Consider the following 19,468-nt stretch of genomic DNA (forward strand, 5'->3'; position numbering starts at 1 on the left):
TGCGAGAGGCGGTCGAGACACATTAACTTGCAGTCCTGCGCTGAGCAGGGAGTTGGGCTCCGTAGCCTTGCAGGCTCCTTCCAGCTCTGCTATTCTGGGATTCTAAGGGTAAAAGCACCACGCTCTTTTTCCTAGAGACGCAGGAAGCGGCAAATGGTGGGGGACAGTGATTGTGCCTCCTTTCCTGTTTGCGGAGGGGGCTGGGCGGAGAGGGAGGCTGGCGGCTGACGGGGGCAGGAGACAGGGTAAGGGCGCGGGGTTGGGAAGGAAGGATCTGCTGGGGGGGGGGGGGGGGGGGCGACCCTGCTCGCTCGGCATCTTTGGTGGATGTCGCTGTGCCCGAGGCACGCCTAGGAGATCAGCCCACGGGGTTTGAGGGCGGGGGGTGTTTTGGCGGAGGTTTCACGGAGGATCAACCCACTAATGGCAGCTAGTCCTCACGACTGCAAGCTCCTTGCAGGATCAGTGCAACAGGCCTCTGCACAGCCGCTGCTCGCATGCTTGGGTGGGAGGCTGTGTCGCATTCGTGTCCTGCGTGTGGGTTTCCCGTGGGTGGCTGGGTGGGCACCGTATGAAGGGTTTTATTTAAGCTCTTGTTGCAGAGAAACAGCCTCGCCCCGTGGCAGGAGAGGGACGGAAGGGAGCCCTCATAAATGAAGGAAGGCACCCCTAAGAATCGAGTTGCAGAACGGACTGCTAAACTGTATTGTGCAGCACCAGAGCAGCCTTTGCAAGAACCCTGAAAGGTGCACCGATGTGAGAGGATATGCAGTTCAGTGGCCAGATGCGCAGCCTTCCCCCACCTCTTGGATTTCCATGCCCAGCCTTTCTTGACATTGGCCATGGTGATGGGGCTGATGAGAGTGTGAGGCCAAAACATCCAGAGGGCACCAGATTGGGGAAAGCTGGGTGAGAGCGTTAAGCTTCAAAGTGGGAAAGCCCTAGGTTCAAATTCTCACTTAGTTACAAAGCTCACTGGGTAATTTTGGGCCAGTTACTTTTTCAGTGCAGCCTACCTTCCTGGGGTGTTGTAAGGATCAGTTAGGGAGAACCATGCTTGCCACCCTGAACTCCTTGGAAAAATGAGGAAACTGTAAATTATAATCTGCCTGTATTAGAGAACTTCATTGCGCTACACAGAAATAATAACAGGAACAGCAACAATAGAAAGAGGGGTGTTTTTTTTCATTTTGCCAGACAATTGGGTCTCTGTGTGTGTATAATACTGAATAAAACTTGCTAACGTTCCCAAGTGCTAAAATCCCCAGATAAACTGTGAATGTGCATTCCCAAGTTAGACATCCATTTCCCCCACTTTTCAGGTCTCCATGGCTGTAGTTGTATATACTGGGGGTATTCATGAAATTAATTTGTGATTCAGAGAGTGGTTTTCCTTTCTTGCTTGATTTTTTTGTTTCTCTCTCAAATCATTCTATAATTTCTTGGGTGAAAGCTGTCTGTCTGGAATCTCATTGGGTATGTAAACTCAAGGAACTGGTTTGCATGAGACAACCTGCAGTGGCTCAACTGAGCGGTGGCTGCGGCTGCATTGTGCCTGGTGCCCACGGGCCCCATTGTCTGTTGTGGTTGGCCTTGTCCCATGAACCCAGCATCATGGGTTGTTTCAGGGGACAGGGGACCCTCAAATAACCCTAAAACAAGCTGTGGGTTATTTGTGGGTTGTCTGCTGTCTTAAATACTGCATAGCACCATGTTTCCATGACGGGCACCCTGCGGCCATCTGCATATTCAGCTGGTGCACTCTACGAAGCTCTGTGGGAAAATTAACCCACAGTACCTTGGCATTACATCAAGATCTTGTGGATGGCTTTGCTGTTTATCCACCAGATGAGAATGCAGGCTGGGCAGCAACAGAGCAGAGACTAAGGGCAAAATGCAGCCCAAGGGCCTACAACTCCCAGCATGCTCAAACCACCATGTTGACTGCAGCATGCTGGGTTTTGTAGGCCTTTTTTATAAAAAAAAATCTAAATATGCATAAGATCATATTCTAAGAAAGTAGAAAACTTTGCAGAGAGATAAGCGCTCTTTCAGTCCTTTTCTTGCTTCTACTCTAGATGGTTATAAGAATTCTGTAACTAAGAACTGGTGTCTGAGTTGGCTTTCCCCCTTCTTCCCCTTCATCTATTTTTATTTATTGTTATATTCATACCTCACCTTGTATGCTCATGCAAGAAACCCAAAGTGGTTTACACAATCCTTTCCCTCTCCTTTTCATTATCACAAAAGCCCTGTGGGTTGGTTGCGCTAGCCCAACATTGCCCAGTGAGCTTCATGGCCAGGTGGAAACTGGAACCCAGATTCCCCCAAGTCCCGTTCCAGCACTTTCGATCTGGTGTAACTTGTAGAGGACTCTGCCAAAGGAGTTTCGCTCTGGCCATTCAGAGAATCTTGTTTTCTTTTGGTAGCAGCTGGTGAGCTTTGAGGAGGTGGCTCTGTGTTTTGTCAAGCGGCAAGTGGGATCTCCCGGATCCAGACCGAAGAGCTCTGTGCACTGAAGTTATGCTGGAAAATTACGGCAGTGTGCCCTCAGTGGGTAAGGACACGCTATCTTAGTTAATAGGTATTAGAGTGGTACCCAACAGGTGTTCTCCCAGCTCCAGAGGCAGCCCCATCCTCTGCTGAAGCAGCACATACTAGAAGGAAAATTTTCCATAATGTTTCGCCAAAATCCACTTCCCTGCCACTACCTGGTCCCATTTCATGGAACAATGGAGATAATTCAGGTATTCCCAGGATCTTTCATACGGTGCCCATGCATGTCTCCATTGGTGCCTCCCAGGTGTCCTGCTCTTCCTGATTTTTTTTTACGCTACCCATAAAAAAGAAACTTGTCTAGCTTGTCCAAGCAAAAAGCCTATTTCCAGCGGTACCTTTATTTCGAAGGTTGCCCTGGTCCCTACCTAGGTCCCAGTGGGATTTCTAGAAAATCAAAATGGGTGACTGCAGCCCGGTGTTTTGTTATGAAGTGTGGCCAGCCACCCAGAAAAAAGGAAGCACAGAAGCTGAAAGGTGGCGTTGAAAGAGACGGTGGGGAGTGAAGGGAGCGTCTTGCATATGCTGCGTGCAGCAGGAGGGCGTTTGGCTTGTGCATCCATTTTGCTTGCTTCCATGTGCTCTGTTAGGCTTGGTTTATGCATCTATAGGTGGTTGTTTTCCCTGTACCAGGATTTCTCTGTGCACCACCACTTTTCTTCCCGTGAAATGCACATTTTGTGGTGGCAAATCAGATCTGAGGCTCAAATGCCAAGTCACTGATTTCTGCTTTGCACTCTTCGCCAGCTGTAGTTTACCTACGAGGTAATTTACCTACGAGTTTACCTACGAGGTAGGTAGTTTACCTACGAGGAAATGGATGTGGAGCAGAAGCGTGTGCGCTCAAAGGGTTTCTGCACCGGGATCCATTTTCCACCTCTTCCTTGTAGTTCAGTTCCTGGGCAAGTCACTTTTCTTTCAGTCTTACCAATTTGCCTTCTGGGAAATGGGTAGTTTGTGATTGGCCATGTCTACAATGGGCATCGTTTTGTGGCAGTCATTTTGTGAAAGCACCCACAACGCTGTGACCTGGTTTGCGCAGTAACTTCAGCCCGGTGTGGCTTACTTCAGCCTCAATGGCTCGCAACATCCATGGGCAACTGTATTCAAACCACAGCCTGTTGTGTCATCTGAATCCGGGTAAGATGGCTTGTTGGAGGGGGAAACAACCCTCCAATAACTGATGGCCACTTGTAGGTTTAGTACAAGTCTGTTTCCTCCTCCAGCAGGCCATGCTGCCAGGACTGCGGACTCGGTACCTAAAGCCTTCGACTCTGACCCCAGCTCCTCAGTTTATGGTACCCTTGACTCTGACTCCTGTTTTTATATATCAATATAGGAATGTGCTACTTATTTCCTATATTGTTTGAAAGGAAATAAATGTGATGCTCCTGCAGGTGCATTTTTATCAGAACCACAAAAACTACTAATTTTTGAGACACGCTTTTTTTACAATCATCATCTTCTATAATACAGTGGTACCTCGGCTCATGAATGCCTCAGTTCACGACCATTGGGTCGTGAACAGAAATTTCATAAGAATTTTGCCACTCCGCATTGGGTGATGATTGTGAGCGTGCCCGCTTTCCCTGCGAGTGGGGAGATGGCCGTGATCATGCTGGCAGGGGGGGAGATGGCCGCAATTGCACCCGTGTTCCCTGCCCAAGCGCACCCATGCCCGCCTCCCCCCGCACGCCCACGATCGCACCCGTCTTCCCCCACGATCACTGGGGGGCGGGGATGGCCACGATCTTTGTTGTTCTTTGTCACTTTGCTTCAACTTTTTGTGATTTTACAAAAATAGTTACAAAATGGATTAACCTTATTTACATTGAACTTTATGGGGAAATTTGACTTGGCTCATGACCAATTTGGGTCATGACCAGAGTCCTGGAAGGCATTAAGTTCGTCAGCCAAGGTACCACTGTACATTGTTTCACATAATATGGCCCATAAGTTGTTACAGTGAAGTTACAACGTCCAAGGATAATACAGTTGGTAAACTGTAGGACCAAAGTCCAGTCACCCGCCAAATCCAAGTCAATATCCAGAGCAAACAGGGAAGCAAGCAAAACGTGATGCAGTTAGCCAAGCGTAGTCAAAACAAGCCAGAGGTCAGGAGACAAGAAGATAGCATGAGGGAAGAGATACCTTAGGAGCAGGAGCAGGAGCGGGCGCTGGCAGGATCCAGATGCCACAGAGATCTTCAGCACATTGGAAGCCAGTGTGGCTGAGGCAGGTTCTCCCAGAAGAGCCACGGCTTGAACGGCTCTTTCCCAGGCCTCCCAAGTGCCATTCATGAAGGCCCTGGCAGTCGCAGCAGAGACTGGGAGTAATCCTGCCACCATCAGAGCTGTTATTCTGGCATTTGGCCAGCAGGGGGAGCCCTGGAGCGGCCCAGATCCCGACAAAAGTGTTCAAAAACAGCCAACTTTGTCAGCACTTCCTGCATTGTGGATTTTTTCATGGGCCGCCGCTTGCACTAATATATGAAGTTGAATACATCCTGAAAACCCCCAAAAATCAGTATCTGTGATACAGGAAATTTTAACATTATTTATATTACAATTTTAATTTAATTTATTAGGAGTCAGATGCAGAGTCAGTACTCTGACTGCATGTCTCCGGCTCCACGGCTGCTTAGGTTTGGACACATTCCTGCAGGTGGAGGAGGCCATCAGTGGCTACTAGTCTGGAGGCGGAGGAGGCCATCAGTGGCCACTAGCCTTGCCGGCTGTGTCTCCTCCTTTCCCAGAGGGGCCTGCCTGCCTGTGCCAGTTGCTGAGGAGCTGGGCAGGAGGAGGGCCTGCGCCCACCCTGCTTGAGGGATCCTCGACAAGTTGGACGAGTTGTTGGCCACTATGTGAACGGGATGCTAAATTGGAAGGACCTTTGGTCTGATCCAATGTGCCTGTTCTCATGATACGGCAAATGGTGGCAACGCTGCCCAAAATAGCCACCAGCGTAACTGCCGCCCACTGCGGCTTAAACAACCCATGCTGGGCTGTGGGGATTGTGCAAACCAGCCTGCGTATCATCTGCAGTATGCCCAGATCAAAAACACTGGGGATCCAACTCTACTGTGCTGACTGCCCAGATTAATAGGAAACGCAGAGCAGCACGCTCTCACCTGTTCGGTCTCCTTCTGCAACTGTGCAGCAGTTCTAACTTTTCCTCCTTTCTCTTTGTTAATTGTGGAAATGAATGCCACAGTTGTGTTAGAGGTGGAAATATAGACACACATCCCTGCCTAGTGAAGTTAAGCGGGAAGTAGCGCAGAAAAGAACTCATGTTATTGTCCAGGACTGCATCTAGATGATAATGAAGATTTCAGATCACCAGGGAATACACAAGAAGAAAGGGAAGAATCTTGGGAGTCTTAAGTGTGAATAAATCAGCTGATTGGGCTTTGCCCTGATGACCTCCTTGGTTTCTGCCTTGAGTTCTTAAGAGCAACTTCTTTTGTTTGTTTTTCCTAAGCAGGCGGTGAGCAGGACAATGAAAATGAGACAAAGCCCTCTGAAGTTTTATTGGACACCCCTAAGGATGAAGTAGAAAAAGAGAAATTTGGAAACCAAAGGAGGCCAAAGAAGGTCAAGGGGAACCAATCCAAGAACGGGAAGAAGAAGTCTTCTCCCTCGCAGAGCGATGACAGCCAGCAGCTAACAACACCGCAAGAAGATTACCAAAGAAAGAAGGGGATAAAGTGTCCTGTTTGTGGGAAAATATGCAGATATAAATCAGACTTTGGTAGGCATAGTGTAATCCACACAGGGGAGAGGCCGTACAAATGCACGGAGTGTGGGAAGAGCTTCAGTGATAGTGGAACTCTTACCGCACATCTGCGAACCCACACTGGAGAGAAGCCGTATCAATGCATGCAGTGCGGGATAAGCTTCAATCGCAGTGGAAGCCTTAAACGACATCAGAGAACCCACACGGGGGAGAAACCCTATAAATGTCTGGAATGTGGGAAAAGCTTTGGTCAGAAATCCATCCTAACTACACACCAAGCCACCCACACGGGGGAAAAACCCTATAAATGTACGGAGTGTGGGAAGTGCTACAGTCGTAATGGGAGCCTGCACAGGCATCAGAGGAACCACACGGAGGAATCCTACATCTGTGTGGGGTGTGGAAAGAGCTTCAGTCAGAGTCAACACTTCACAACGCATCTAAGTTACTACACAGGGGAGCAACCCTATAAGTGCATAGAGTGTGAAACAAGACAGGGCCAGCGCCTTACGCTAGTATATGTCAAAGAACACACACGAGAGAGAAACTATGTAAATGTATGGAATGTAGAATGAGCTTCCATGGGAGCAGTGACCTCAGTTCCCGTTAAAGAGCACATGGGGAGAAACCATTGTGATGCATGGAGTATGGAAAGAGGAGCCAGGATTTTACCTAATATTAACATGTCCACACACTGAAGGAACTTTCCCGCATTCACGTAGAACTTCAGCAACAGCAGAAATCTTCATACACAATTATCTTTGCCCAATTAGCAGATGTTGCTTCTTCCTGATTTTGGGGAGCCACCTGGGTCACACCTCATCCTATTCAGCACAGTCCCCCGATCATTGATGTTACACTTGTAGGGGAATTGGCAGCAGGCAAACCCTCTTGATGCAAAATCCACCCCTTTTATGCACTTAGCACTTGATCCAGCCCAATGGGTTGTATCCACTTTTAATCCAACAAGAACCGTTAATTTTGAAGCATCTCTTCTACATAGGACTGATGTTGGACATGACCCAGTGTTTTTAAACATGTTGGGAGCTATCATCAAGGTTTCACCTTGTAGAATGATCCATAAATCTTGAAAATTAAATTAATAAAATTAGAAATTAGAATGGATACCAGGAGGAAACCATGTACAGAACAGACAGCATAACTCTCAGACACAGATGAAGCATATAAGCCTTTTTCAATGTTGTCCCAAGTTACCAATTCCCTAAATCAAAGCTAAGTAGCACTGAAATGAACAGGGTTGAATAAGATGAACAATAAACTTAAGAAAACTAGGAAATGAGATATAACATGTACATATTACCCTGGGTCATTTTTTTCCCTTTCTGGTGATCTCTGGACATGTCAGACTGCAACTCCCATTATTTCCCCTAGTCAGCTTTGCTGAAGGTTTATGGATAGTGTGGGCTGGGGGTGATGGTGTCTTAGTCCAACACAAGTGTACGATAGCTGGTTAGGAAATGACGCTTCCTCCCTGGGTCAGGATGTGTTGATGAATGTTAAATGCAGTAGAAGTAGTGTTCCATGGTTAGAAGTACCGTAGATTAAAATATCTTTGTTTCATGGTTTTGTTGGCTCGTGAGAAAATTTAGATAAAAACGCATGCCTAGAGAGGGACATGTTACAGCAGGAGACGGCATGGCTCAGCAGTCATGAACTTGTGGAATTTAAGATTAAGGGCACGGTCCAGGAAATGGATGTGCTCCTCTGCACTTTGAACCTCGTGGTTACCTAAGGCAATGCCCCGCTCCACTTTTTTACAAGAGAGACACTTTGGGCAGTTTGTCAGTGTGGTTTCAGAGGTGGAGCCAAGGTGGCTGGCATGATCTTGGAATACCCTGCATGCTCACCGCCCAAGGCTCTTCACTACCCCAAAACAGCCCTTTGGCGGCTGCTTAAAAGCTTGGAGAGCAAGTGGCAGGGAAGGGGCCTGGAACTGCAGTTCCCAGCTCAGAAATCGGAGTAGGGTCTCTGATCACGGAGTTGGGCATTCTATCATATTTGAGCAAAGGCACTAGCTGGAAATTTTTCAGGAAACACCTTCCATAAGGGAAACAATAGTAGTCAAAACACCAGAGTTGGCACAACTCGATAAAAATCGATGGTCAAAATAAAACATGTGAGAAGTTGGATTTCTTTTAATAGCGGCAAATACACTGACAGTCAAGTGTTGGGGAGATGCAAAAGGTCTAAATATAAGGAGAGAAAGTTAATATAGTACAGGAAGGAGCACTTGCAAAAAACGTGAGTTAGCATATGAGATGTCGCAAGAACAAAAGAAAAGAGACAAGTAATGTAATTGTGCTTTTTTTGGTACAGATAACACAACTGCACCAGCTCAGGTTCCAATTTCTAATAGCTTATGATTGCAGTAATACCTAGTTCAATGGGAGGAGCAGAGTGATGAAGCAACGAGTCAGTAACACTGTATGTAATGAACTGAAGTCGATAGCAGTGTATGCATTAAGAATTTCTGTATAATGAACTGTAGCCAGTGTAAGTGTAAATGGAACAAATAATTTTAAAAATCTGTTGTTCTGCTCTTGTGCTGTATGAACTCATGTTTGTTTTATGTCTCAAGGAAAGTTTTAAAAATTCTTTCTCCTTTGTGTCAGTGGTATAAATTAAATGTCAGTACAATGTCTTTGCTGAATCCATTGCTCTTGGTGTGTTCACCTGGTAGAAGGGGAACATTTTTCATTTTTCTGGAGCAAATTATTTTTTAAAAAACCATCTGCAAGAATCTTGAAGAAAATGCAGTGATTAATAGAAGCCAACATGGATTTTTCAAAAATAAATCCTGTCAGACTAATTTAATCTCATTTTTTGACTGGGTGAGCTCCCAAATGGACAGAGGGAATGCTGTGGACATAATCTACCTAGATCATTTAGCAAAGCTTTCGCCATAGTGCCACATGGCGATATGCAAATGAGCAACAACTGGACTAGAAGGAAAAACTTAGGTGGATCCAGAATAGGCTTCTAAATCGGACACAAAGGGTGCTCATCAATGGCACACCCTCAGATTTGATGGAGGTAACCAGCAGGGTGCCGCAGCATTCAGTCCTGGGCCCAGTGCTCTTCAACATCTTTATTAATGATTTAGATGAGGAAGTACAAGGAAAGATAATCAGATTCACAAATGATACAAAACTGGGTGGAATAGCAGACGCTCTTGAAGACAGAATGAAGATCCAGGGCGATCTTGATAAACTTGAACACTGGGCTGAAAGCAACAAATTGAGATTCAATAAGGACAAGTGCCAGGTCCCCCACCTCGGAAAAAGATACCAGATGCATCGATACAAGATGGGGAATACGTGGCTCAACAGAACTGAAAAAGAAAGATCTCAGAGTAATTATGGATATTAGGCTAAGTATGAGCCCAAAATGCGGTGAAGTGGCAAAATCGACAAATGCTATTTTGGGATGCACTAATAGGAGTATTACTTCTAAATCATGAGAAGTAGTAGTTCCTCTATACTCCTCACTAGTGAGACCTCACCTGGAATACTGTGTCCAATTCTGGGCAGCAAGATTTAAGAAAGAGGCAGAAAAACAAGAAAGGGTCCAGAGGAGGGCGACAAAAATGATCCAGGGTTTGGAAACTGCCCTGTGAGGAGAGACGGAGAGAATGGGGCATGTTCAGCCTTGAGAAGAAAAGGCTGAGGGGGACAGGATATCCCTCTAGAAGTACCTCAAAGGATGTCACAAAGAGGAAGGTCAAGATCTCTTCTTGCTGATACCAGAGTGTGGGACACAGAATACTCAATTCAAGTTGCGACAACCCAGATTCAGGCTGGCCATCAGGAAAAGCTTCCTCACTGCCAGAGCAATGCGACAGTGGAACCAGCTGCCCGGAGAGGTGGGGGGCTCTCCCGCACTGGAGACGTTCAAAAGAAACTGGACAGCCACCTGAGTGGGATGGTGCAACATCTGAGAACAAACAGCAGTTCAGCCTCTAAACCAGGCTCTTTGCTGACGCCCAACTGGTGCTGGCTTTAATACCTTTTGGGACCAGGGTTAAGACTGCCCTGTGCAACAAGGCATTGAATTAGTTTATTTTTATATTGGGGCATTCTGTCAATTGCATAAAGGTCTTGCAAGTTACTTTGTGTAAGGAATTGTAGCTTGTTAAATCTGGCTTTTAAATTCATACTGGGTTGAAATAAATATTAATTGAAGTAAAGAGGAAGGGGCAGAGGGTGGGGAGGCAGAAAAGAGGAGGGAATGGCCAAAAAGAGCAGCAGCCCGGCCAAAGTTTGCAGGCTGCCTGGTGTCGCCCTCCTGGGCACCTGGACTCCGTGGGGCTCCCGGGATGGAGCAAGAAAGCAGCCCTGCCCCCCATTCCCCACTCAGGCCTCCCCACAGTGATGGGCTCTGGAGCTAGTCTAGGAGATGCACCTCCGGCCAGGTTGGAATCCAGCAGGAGGCGAGGAGCCCCCCAAAGTCCAGAGCTTTTCAGCCCCTCCTCCCCTGCCATGCGCCCCCCCCCCCAGCTGCAGAAAGATCAGGGCAAGCCCACTGTCCAGACAGCCTTGGCCCGAGCTCATCTTTTGCGACAAGGCCTGGTGCGTGAATCGCCCCCCCTTCCTGCCCCCTGGAGCACCTTCTGAACCAGGGAATGCGGTGACTCACCATTCCCCCTCCCCTGAGAAGCCCCCGGACCTTCAGCCCCTGAAATCCCAGCAGTCAAGGCAAGGAGGACACACACACACAAGCAACACAAGAACACCCATTATCTTATTCCCCAGCCCCCCCCCCACATTTGACCCTGGGGCCCTCTGTGACTCAATGTCTCCCTTGTCTTGTGGGCAGTGGCGGGGATGATGGGATCCATGCCTCTGCGCTTTCGCAGGGGAAATTTTGCATATCTGGGATCAGGGCCATTTTCGAGAGTGCAGCTGGATCAGCCCCCTCGGGGCCCATAAATGAGCGGTCTGGCAGGGACCCCCCTTGTGGGCACCAGGCCGCACCTTTTTCTCCTCACAGGCCTGAAGCAGCTGTGGGCAAGGCTTATGTATTGGCAAAGTGTGCTTTATATAGCGCCATGTTGTAACGGTTGTTTGTTTATTTAGTCACACGACGTGGCCTGGCCAGAGAGCCTTTTGCTAGTCGGGTGGCATACAAATAAAATAAACTAACAAACTGTCAGCTTTACCTCAGCCCAGGGTGGGGAAGTTTCCCGGGGGAGACAGAGCAAGATCCACCCGCTGCCTGGAAGGGCCCCACCTGCGGGAGCCCCGATCCTCCTCGCCCCGGAGGCAGAGCTCAAGGGCAGATTAGAGGACAGGAGGCGAGATGCCCCGGGAGGGTCTTCGGGAGAGTTGCGCGTGCTGCTGCGGGTGCTCTCTGCGCACACACGGGAAAGAGCATGCGCAGAGTCCCTGCAATGCCGAAGGTCTCCCGAGAAGGTTGGAAAACTGGGCCGGTCGCCGGAAGGAGAAAGCTCTTGGCCGCCGCCTTAGCTGGCGCACCTCGACCGGACGCACCTCCCAGGGCGACTGGCCTCGGGCGAGGCTCTGGGCGCGAATTGCGGGAGCAAAGCGACTTTCGTCCTCCCTTCTCGTCCCGAGGGTCCAGGCAGCCCCCGCGGCCGCCGTGCGGGCAGCGCCGGTTCCCCGCCGGGAGTATTCGCCCCGGCCGACCCGGCCCGCGGAGGGGCTCCCGGCGGGTGCGTGTTGCTGGCGATGGCGCGGCGGCCACTCCTGCTGCTGCCGCCGCTGCCGCTGCTGCTGCCCCTGCAGGCGGGCCGCGCCTCCGGTGAGTCCCGGGGCGGGCGAGGCTCGGGTGGCCGGGCGGGCGGAGGAGCGCGGGCGGGAGCGGGACTCAACCCAGCGCCCCTCCCTCGCCGTTCTCATCCGCTGCGAAGCCCTTCCTGGGATTGCGGGGAGGAGGAGGAGGAGGAGGAGGAGGAGGAGGAGGAGGAGGGGGGAGGGGGGGGGGGGGGGGGGCAGGAAAGAATCGACAGGAACAGTACTCAAGGGGGGACGGAGGGAAAAGCGATGAAGAGGATGAACGAGCCGGACTCCCTGCCATGATCACCAGAAGCAGATCTGAACGCCATGAAGCATTTCCTTGGCACGCAGAAATAAATACCAGGAAGCAATCGTGTTAAGTCTCAAGGATTTGCAAGAAGAAGAACGAGAAGCTGATGGAGGGGTCTGGATGACACATGAAGCTCCCCTGTGGCCTGGCAGCTCTTGGGTGCCCAGTCAGAGAGGCCCTCCAGAGCCCAAGCGGCTGGCTTGCCTGCACCCCCTCCCTCCCGCCCAGCGTCAAGATCCGCTCCCTCAACCCTCCTTCACCCACACTCTTCCTCCCCTCTGCCAACTCCCCCTCCCGTTCTTTCTCCAAAGACTTTCTTCTGCTCCCGTCCTGCACTGTCCCCACATCCGCTTTCCCGCTCCCAGCACTCCTTCCCGGTCTGCCTCTGAGCCTCTCTTCTCTTAGCATTTGTACTTTCATTTCTGTACCGCCGCAGAATTTGGGCTCTTCACACCAGGGTGCAACCTTGGGGGACCTGCTCCAATCAATCCCCTTCTCTCTCCACTTGTGGGAGCTGCGGGAGGATGGGTGGACCGTGGAGGCCCTGCCGCCTGAGGCTGTGGGTCCCCATCACTGGCTCCGCTCTCTCCCCTCCCAGGCTCCCCCCGCAGCGTCTTCCGCACAACCTACACGGCTGTGTCTGAGCCTGGCCTGGGGCTGCCCCAGTTCACGGCTGCGGCGTATGTGGGCGACCTGCCCATCGCTCGCTACGACAGCGACACGGGGAAGGTCTGGAATTAGGCCAAGTGGATGGAGAAGTTGCTGGAAGTGCATCCTGAGTACCAGCGCAAGTATGAGGAGATGCTGCAGTGGGATGAGGCCGACTTCACAGCTGGGCTGAGGGCTGTGCAGGCCACCCACAACCAGAGCGCAGGTGAGCGGAGGGCCGCCTGGCCAGCCACGTACGGCAGTCCAGGCTCAGCTGCAGCCGGCTCTTACCCGGGACAGGGAGGCAGCTGTGGCCGTCGGACCCGGGCAAGAGCTGAGCACCAGCTCAGGATCGAGGCGCTGGTCAGGGTCCCGGGAGGGGGGGATGAGGAGGCACAGCGGTTACCCATCTCTTCCGCACTCAAAGCATGAGGGTCTCCATGTGCTTGGACAGCCACACGCTCTCCGAGGCCGCAGAAAGAGCGCTTGCCTGGGGCGGGTGGGGCTGGACAGGGGGGGGTGGGAGGGGCGGGGGGGCTGTGCTCTGATGTCCCCCTGACTCCTGGGGGCATCTTTCAGGATTGCACACCTGGCAGATGATGGCCGGCTGCGAGGTGGGCCTGGATAGGCCAAGAGGGCGGTACTTGCGGTTCGGCTACGACGGGAGCACCTACCTCAGCCTCGAGGTGGAGACCCTCACCTGGACGGCAGCTGATGCCATGGCCCAAAAAATGAAGAGGAGCTGGGAGGCAAACCCCAGCATCACCCAGCGCTTCCGGGCCTACGTGGAGAAGACCTGCGCAGAGTGGTCCCAGGCCAGGCTGGATCATGGCGAGGAGGGACTGGGAAGGAGAGGTGAGACCGAGGGGGAAATGCAAACTTTTGGGGCAGGAATTCCTCATATTCCCCCACCCCCAGCAAATAGAAGTATATTCCAGGAATCAGCCCAGCTTTCATCCTCGCCTGCCTCTACTTTTTTCCTGATGATGATGCTGATTGTTCCTTCTCCTCCTATTTTCCTACTTTGTGAGCACGGAGAAACTGAGTCCCTGCTCTGCCTGGGCCTGCAGCTTCCCACCTCCCACTTTTGCCCTGCTAGAGAACTAACTGGAGAGACACAAGCTAAGGATTTGCCTGCTGAGGCTTTTTTGGCCTGGACCAGTTCAGGCAGCCCTGACCTGCTGTGCTCCAGTGACCCCACCCCCACCCCCCCACTGGTTCCCTTTCCAGCCACACACCCCACAACTTGCTCATCTGGGGCAGAGAGAGAGAGGACGATTGCAGATGGCGGGAGGAGAGGCCCAAATGGAGGCGCCTGGTTTTTCTGGAGGGGTGGGAGCACCCAGATGGAGAGGACACGCAGTTTGGTGTTGAGGTTGGGCAGGGCTGCCATGCTTTGCTCTGGCTATTCTTGATAATCAGGATTTCACACCAAATGCATGAAAACACCATTTCCTTTTCCATGGAAGTAAATTTTTAAAGGTCCGTTGGAGAACAGGGTGCCTCTGAGCATGTTCAGAATGCCCCTTCAGGAGCACCACCTTTTTCTTTACAACTAAAAGTAATGGAAGAAAGCAAAAAACCCCTTTTTTCCTGCTTTCCCACTTCCTGAATGTCTGGCTTGGCCTCTTGGTGATCCTTTGACTGTCCCTCCTCCAGCCAGATCTGCATCGGAGGAGAGAAGGGGGACGTCTTGCATTTGCCTCGATTGCCAAAGCTCATGTCAGAGTTCATAAGGCACAAAAAAGGGGCTAAGCAAGGAAGTGGTGGGAGACGACTCCAGAAAACTGAGGAGGAGCAAATCGGGCATCCGCCCCTCGAGGGGAATTGCCAGAATTAGTCTCCTTTCAGGTTCAGTCTGTGGCCTTCAGTTTGGACTGATCTGAAGCAGGACGATTTCTAAGACTTTGCAATACACGCCCCAAGCTAGTGGGTATTTTCAAAGCTCACCAAGTTGCCAACGGTGGATGGTGGAACCCCTTCCTTGGACCTTTGGGGGTCCAGGAAGTCCAAATTGTTGAAGCTTTCGTTGTGGGCCAGATGTCCTCTGGGGGGATTCCTTGGTGCCCAGGAGAGGCCGCCCCCCTGCCAGGCGCTGGAGAGGTTCTGCGTTCATCCAAGGGATGCTCTTTCTGCAGAGCCCCCAAAAGTGACGGTGGCCGGAAGGGCAGGCCAGGACGACACGGAGACCCTCATCTGCCGGGACCACGGCTTCTACCCCCGAGAGATCGACATGGCCTGGACCAGGGACGGGGAGGTCTGGCTGCAGGACGCCTCCCATGGGGTCCTGGCCCCGAACTCAGATGGGACTTTCTATGCCTGGCTCAGTGTCAGACTCGACCCCTGGGACAGGGAGTGCTTCCTGTGTCGCGTGGAGCATGACGCCTTGCAGACTCCGGTGGAACTAGCCTGGGAGGAGCCTGGTGAGGGACTGCAGAGGTGGGCCGGGGGGGGGGGGCTCCTTCCTTGGAGAAGAGGATCCTGGGAGGTGAATTTTCCCCTGAGGGAGATGTGGGCCAAACTGTGAGAACCCTGCGCTGCACCCGTGATCCCTGGTTGGCGTCATCTGGGGACGGCTCACTGATGTGCGTATCAACACTGCTTTACCCACCTGAGGCAACCGAGTCCTGCCTCGTGGGCCCTCAGGTGGAGCTCTGTGCCGCAGGCCGAAGCTGACGGCCCGCTCTGCCCGAGCTGAGGTGCCACGGCTGCACAAGCTTGATGCATTCTTTGCAGATGCGTCCAGCAAATCCCAGCATGTGTGATCTTGGTCTTCCAACTTCCCCTTTGAGTGAGGACCCCTCACCTCCCCGCCAGAGCTCAGGAAGGACCCAGGCAACCCTGAACCCGAGATGGAGGGTGGGGGCTTGTCTGTGTCTCCCCCCCCCCCCCCAATTTGTTTTGCCTCTCCAAATTCTGAGGATTGGCCGGGTCCTCATCCTGTCACTCATTGCATGAAGCAGACTTTCAAAACTTGGTTTCCTTTGCTATTCCCCAGAGTCCCTTCCAACGTACAACCTCGGCCGCCTTATCTGGCCCACCATAGGGGTCCTCGCAGTGCTCCTGGGAATAGTGGTTGCTGTGTTATCCCTCAGTAAGTAAAATGAGGGGGTATTTTTGGTGGCGAGGAGTGGTTGGGCTGCTTCACCCTGTGGAAGCTGCCGTGGCCCCTTTCGTGTGACGTGTTGTTGCAGTGTGGCCGCCTGGGATTGGTCTGGCCCGTTTTGGGGCTGGGGGAGGTTCTCCTGTCAGGGAGCCTGGAGAAACGTCTGGAGGGCAACAAGGGGGCGGTTTTGTGGCTGCGGAGGATGAGACGGGACGGTCCCTGACCTGGAGCTGTGGCCGTGCTTGTGTTTCCGCAGAGGCGCTTCGAGGTGCCTACGGACCAGCATCGGGTGAGTGTGTCCCCCTTTTGCTGGGTCTCTCCAAGGCCGGGCAGGCCCCTCTCGGGTGCAAACGGGGCCCTGGGAGGATCCGCTGAGGGGTGGAGGGAGGCAGAGGAGGGGCTCTGGCTCAGCCCAGTGATGCAGCCGCCCAGAGAGCCGAGAGGGAAGCGCCCAGCCTGCCAGTGAGTCAAAGGGAGCTCTTCCCGTCTAGGGGTCCTGGGGCCCCGGCCCGGCTGCGTCTCTGCCGAGATCCACCAGACACACCATGAGACCCCAAGAGCGTGTGTGTGCTTGTGTGTGTCTCCCGCTCTCCCAGTGGCAGGAAACACGCACCTCGGAGGACTAACGGGTGTGTTTGTGTGCCCACCTCTGTCAGAGCATTTGCAGAACTGCTGTCTAAAAACCACTCTGCCCTCGGGGAAATCCTTGCATGCACGGGTATCGTTCATGTGCGCGTGAGCACACCTGATGGAGGAGGTCTGAGCGGCTCCTGCTCTTGGGCAGAGAGCCGGCAATCGCAGGAGACGGCTGCCAGCGTCCGGAACATGGGCGGTGGGGTGTCAGGTCAGGGCAACAGGACCCAGGCAACTGGCACAACATGCAGGCCCATCCCAAATCGTAGTCCGTCGGTCCGGGGGTCAAGGTGGGCAACGGAGGTGCAAGGCAGGCCAATCCGAATGGAGCAGAGCAGTCAATGCCAGTCAGGAGTCAGAAGCCAGAGGGACAAGCTGAGGAGAAGCAGAAACCTGGGACTGGAGCGGAAGCTGGAGCAGGGGAAGCCGGGCAGGGCCCAGGAGCAGAGGCAGGAGCGAGGCAACCGGCAGTGATTCCAGAGAGAGGCGCCAGCGGGAGCAGGGGGCTCCAGCAGCGCCAAAGACCCTTTGCTGCTGAGGCAGCTTCTGGACAGAAGAGCCGGTTCTGCTACAGCCCTTCCCTCGGGGCCCCCAGGTGGTGCTCATAGCAGCCCATGTGGCTGGAATTGGTGGAGGGCCCGGTCCCGCAGCCGCCAGGGCTGCTGTTCCGGTCTCTGGCCAGGAGCCCCGGCTCTGCCTCAGAACGGCACAATGGCTCTCCTCCTGCCCTCCGGCCTGCCCCCGGCTGCAGCCCCTTCTCGATGCCCCACAAGCGAAGGGGGCCGTTATATTCGGGGCTGGCGTCGGATCAGGGGAATCCTCATCTCTTTTGCTGCCTCTGGGGAGCTGCTCTGGCCTCCCTGGGGGCCCCATCGCTGCCCTTGCGAGCAGAGTGCTGGGGCCACCTTCCCTGGGGGGCGTCCGGAGAGGCGTCTGCGGGGAGCCTGGGTGTGGGACCGGGGGACCTCTGACGCGGAGCTGTGCTGCGTTTGTGTGTTTGCAGAGAAAATTCAAGGCAGCTACAGAGCCACAAAACGTGAGTGTTGCCTCCCTGCTCGCTTGTTTGCTCCCACGCAGGGCAAACGCCCCGGGTTTGTTGGGCCCCTGAACCCGTGGTCGGGCCTCGGATGGCGGTACCTGTGCTTGTCTCTTTGCAGAGCGTCTTCAAGAGTTTTATGAAGAAGTAAGAGGTGAGTGTCGCCTCCCTGCTCGCTTGTTTGCTCCCACGCAGGGAAAACGCCCCGGGTTTGTGGGGCCCCTGAACCCGTGGTCGGGCTTCGGATGGCGGTACCTGTGCTTGTCTCCTTGCAGAGCGTCTTCAAGAGGGTTATGAAGAAGCAAGAGGTGAGTGTCGCCTCCCTGGTCGCATGCCAGCTCCACCGCCAGGCTGGCCGCCCTTCGGCAGGAAACGGGGGGGCGGGCAAGGAGGGCCAGTTTGTTATAAAGCAGGCCCCTCTCCTGGCCCAGACAGCCCCCCTCTTGGCTGGCTGAGTCAAAGGAGCCCCCATTCTGTGGGTCCCTGTCCATGGGGCGGAAACTCTGGGCACGTGCCCGGCCTCCGTGGGGGAGTTTTGGGGCCTCCGTCCCTCGAGCAAGGGAGGGAGTGGCTGGAGAAGTGCGTGGTGGGGAGCGAGGAGGGGGCGTTGGGGCTGCAGGGGGAGGTGGAGGACCCCTGACTTGAAGCGCTGCCTCTTTGTCCCTTTGCAGAGATCCTTCAAGAGAGTTCCGAAGAAGCCAAAGGTGCGTGTTGTCTCCCTCCTTGTGTCTTTCTGCAAACACGGGGCAGGCGTCCTCTGTGTGGGGATGGAGGTGGTGGGAGGGGCAAGAGGGGGTGCAGGTGGGGGTGGGCAAGGACTGGGGGTGCAGGTGGGGTTGGGGGGTGGAGAGGATCGTGGCAGGAGGGGGTGAAGACACGGCGGCCCGCTGTGCCCCCTCCCCAGGCGACCTCCCTCCTCAATGCAGCGCTGCAGGAGAGAATCGTGCCCCTGGGCCTGCTCTGCCCCTGCCGGAATAACGGGCCCCCTCCGAGCGGCAGGCTGCTGCTCATGGGAAAACACCGGGAAGGCCCAGAGGGAGGCAAATGACCCGAAGAGCCGTGGGTCTCGGGCAGGGAGCCCGTCCTCCCTGGAGGGGCTTCCGCAGAGCCCCCCCTGGCCCTGGAACCATGTCCAGCAGGTGCCTGGGGAGTGAGAACAGGCAGGTTTACGGGGTGGAAGGGCCGAGTCCGAGCATTTGGCTGCCCCAGAAGTATAGGGCAGGTCTGATCCGGGGCCAAGGGAGATGCTCGCTGCTGGGCAAATTGACTGACTCCTGCGGGTTCCTCCGGTCCCTTTGGGGTTGGCCAGTTCGATCCGAGATGCACGTCCCTGTTTGGGTCTCAACGGATTCTGCCTTTTTCTAGGGGCAGCAGGGCCACCTCTGGGAGCATGTGCCTGGCTCTCCAGGGGAGCTCCCCCCCTGCAGCTGTGTGGGGAGCTCTGGGGCTGGGAGACGGTGCCTGCCGCCGTTTGAGGTCCCTGCACCACCTCAGTTCTGCAGGGAGCGTTGGCTTCCCTTCTCCGGAGGGAGGTGTGTGGAGGGGGGAAACGTCTGGGGGAAGGAAGCTTGGAGGCTTCGTGGCTGCAGGTGGTGAGACTGGTGGATCTCTGACTCGAGTTGGGCCTCACTTGTGCTTTTGCTTGGACTTCCCCTCAGAGCCCCAAAAAGTGACTATTGCCCCTCTCC

The 19,468-nt window shown here is 53.6% G+C and overlaps 2 protein-coding genes across 9 annotated transcripts; both read left to right on the plus strand.

Annotated features, from left to right (window-relative positions):
• Positions 1-8,953, plus strand: LOC123027812 (gastrula zinc finger protein XlCGF7.1-like). 8 transcript variants are annotated; one of them, XM_044439047.1, is made up of 4 exons: positions 52-108; positions 603-909; positions 2,430-2,557; positions 6,037-8,953. In XM_044439047.1, exons 3-4 carry the CDS (start codon positions 2,524-2,526, stop codon positions 6,864-6,866), a joined length of 864 nt encoding a protein of 287 aa, XP_044294982.1. In that variant the 5' UTR covers positions 52-108; positions 603-909; positions 2,430-2,523; the 3' UTR covers positions 6,867-8,953. The 8 variants fall into 8 exon arrangements, with proteins under 8 accessions (XP_044294987.1, XP_044294982.1, XP_044294983.1 ...); XM_044439048.1 differs by having other exon boundaries at positions 2,433-2,557; XM_044439050.1 differs by having other exon boundaries at positions 603-746.
• A 4,007-nt stretch (positions 8,954-12,960) lies between these two features.
• On the plus strand, positions 12,961-18,828 carry LOC123027811 (RLA class I histocompatibility antigen, alpha chain 11/11-like). Its single transcript, XM_044439046.1, has 10 exons — positions 12,961-13,231; positions 13,585-13,860; positions 15,144-15,428; positions 16,004-16,099; positions 16,368-16,400; positions 17,748-17,780; positions 17,902-17,934; positions 18,056-18,145; positions 18,427-18,581; positions 18,685-18,828. Exons 1-10 carry the CDS (start codon positions 13,108-13,110, stop codon positions 18,826-18,828), a joined length of 1,269 nt encoding a protein of 422 aa, XP_044294981.1. The 5' UTR covers positions 12,961-13,107.
• Positions 18,829-19,468: the final 640 nt, after the last annotated feature.

The sequence above is a fragment of the Varanus komodoensis genome, unplaced genomic scaffold, assembly GCF_004798865.1.
Source record: "Varanus komodoensis strain SLA01 unplaced genomic scaffold, ASM479886v1 scaffold332, whole genome shotgun sequence".
NCBI lineage: Eukaryota > Metazoa > Chordata > Lepidosauria > Squamata > Varanidae > Varanus > Varanus komodoensis.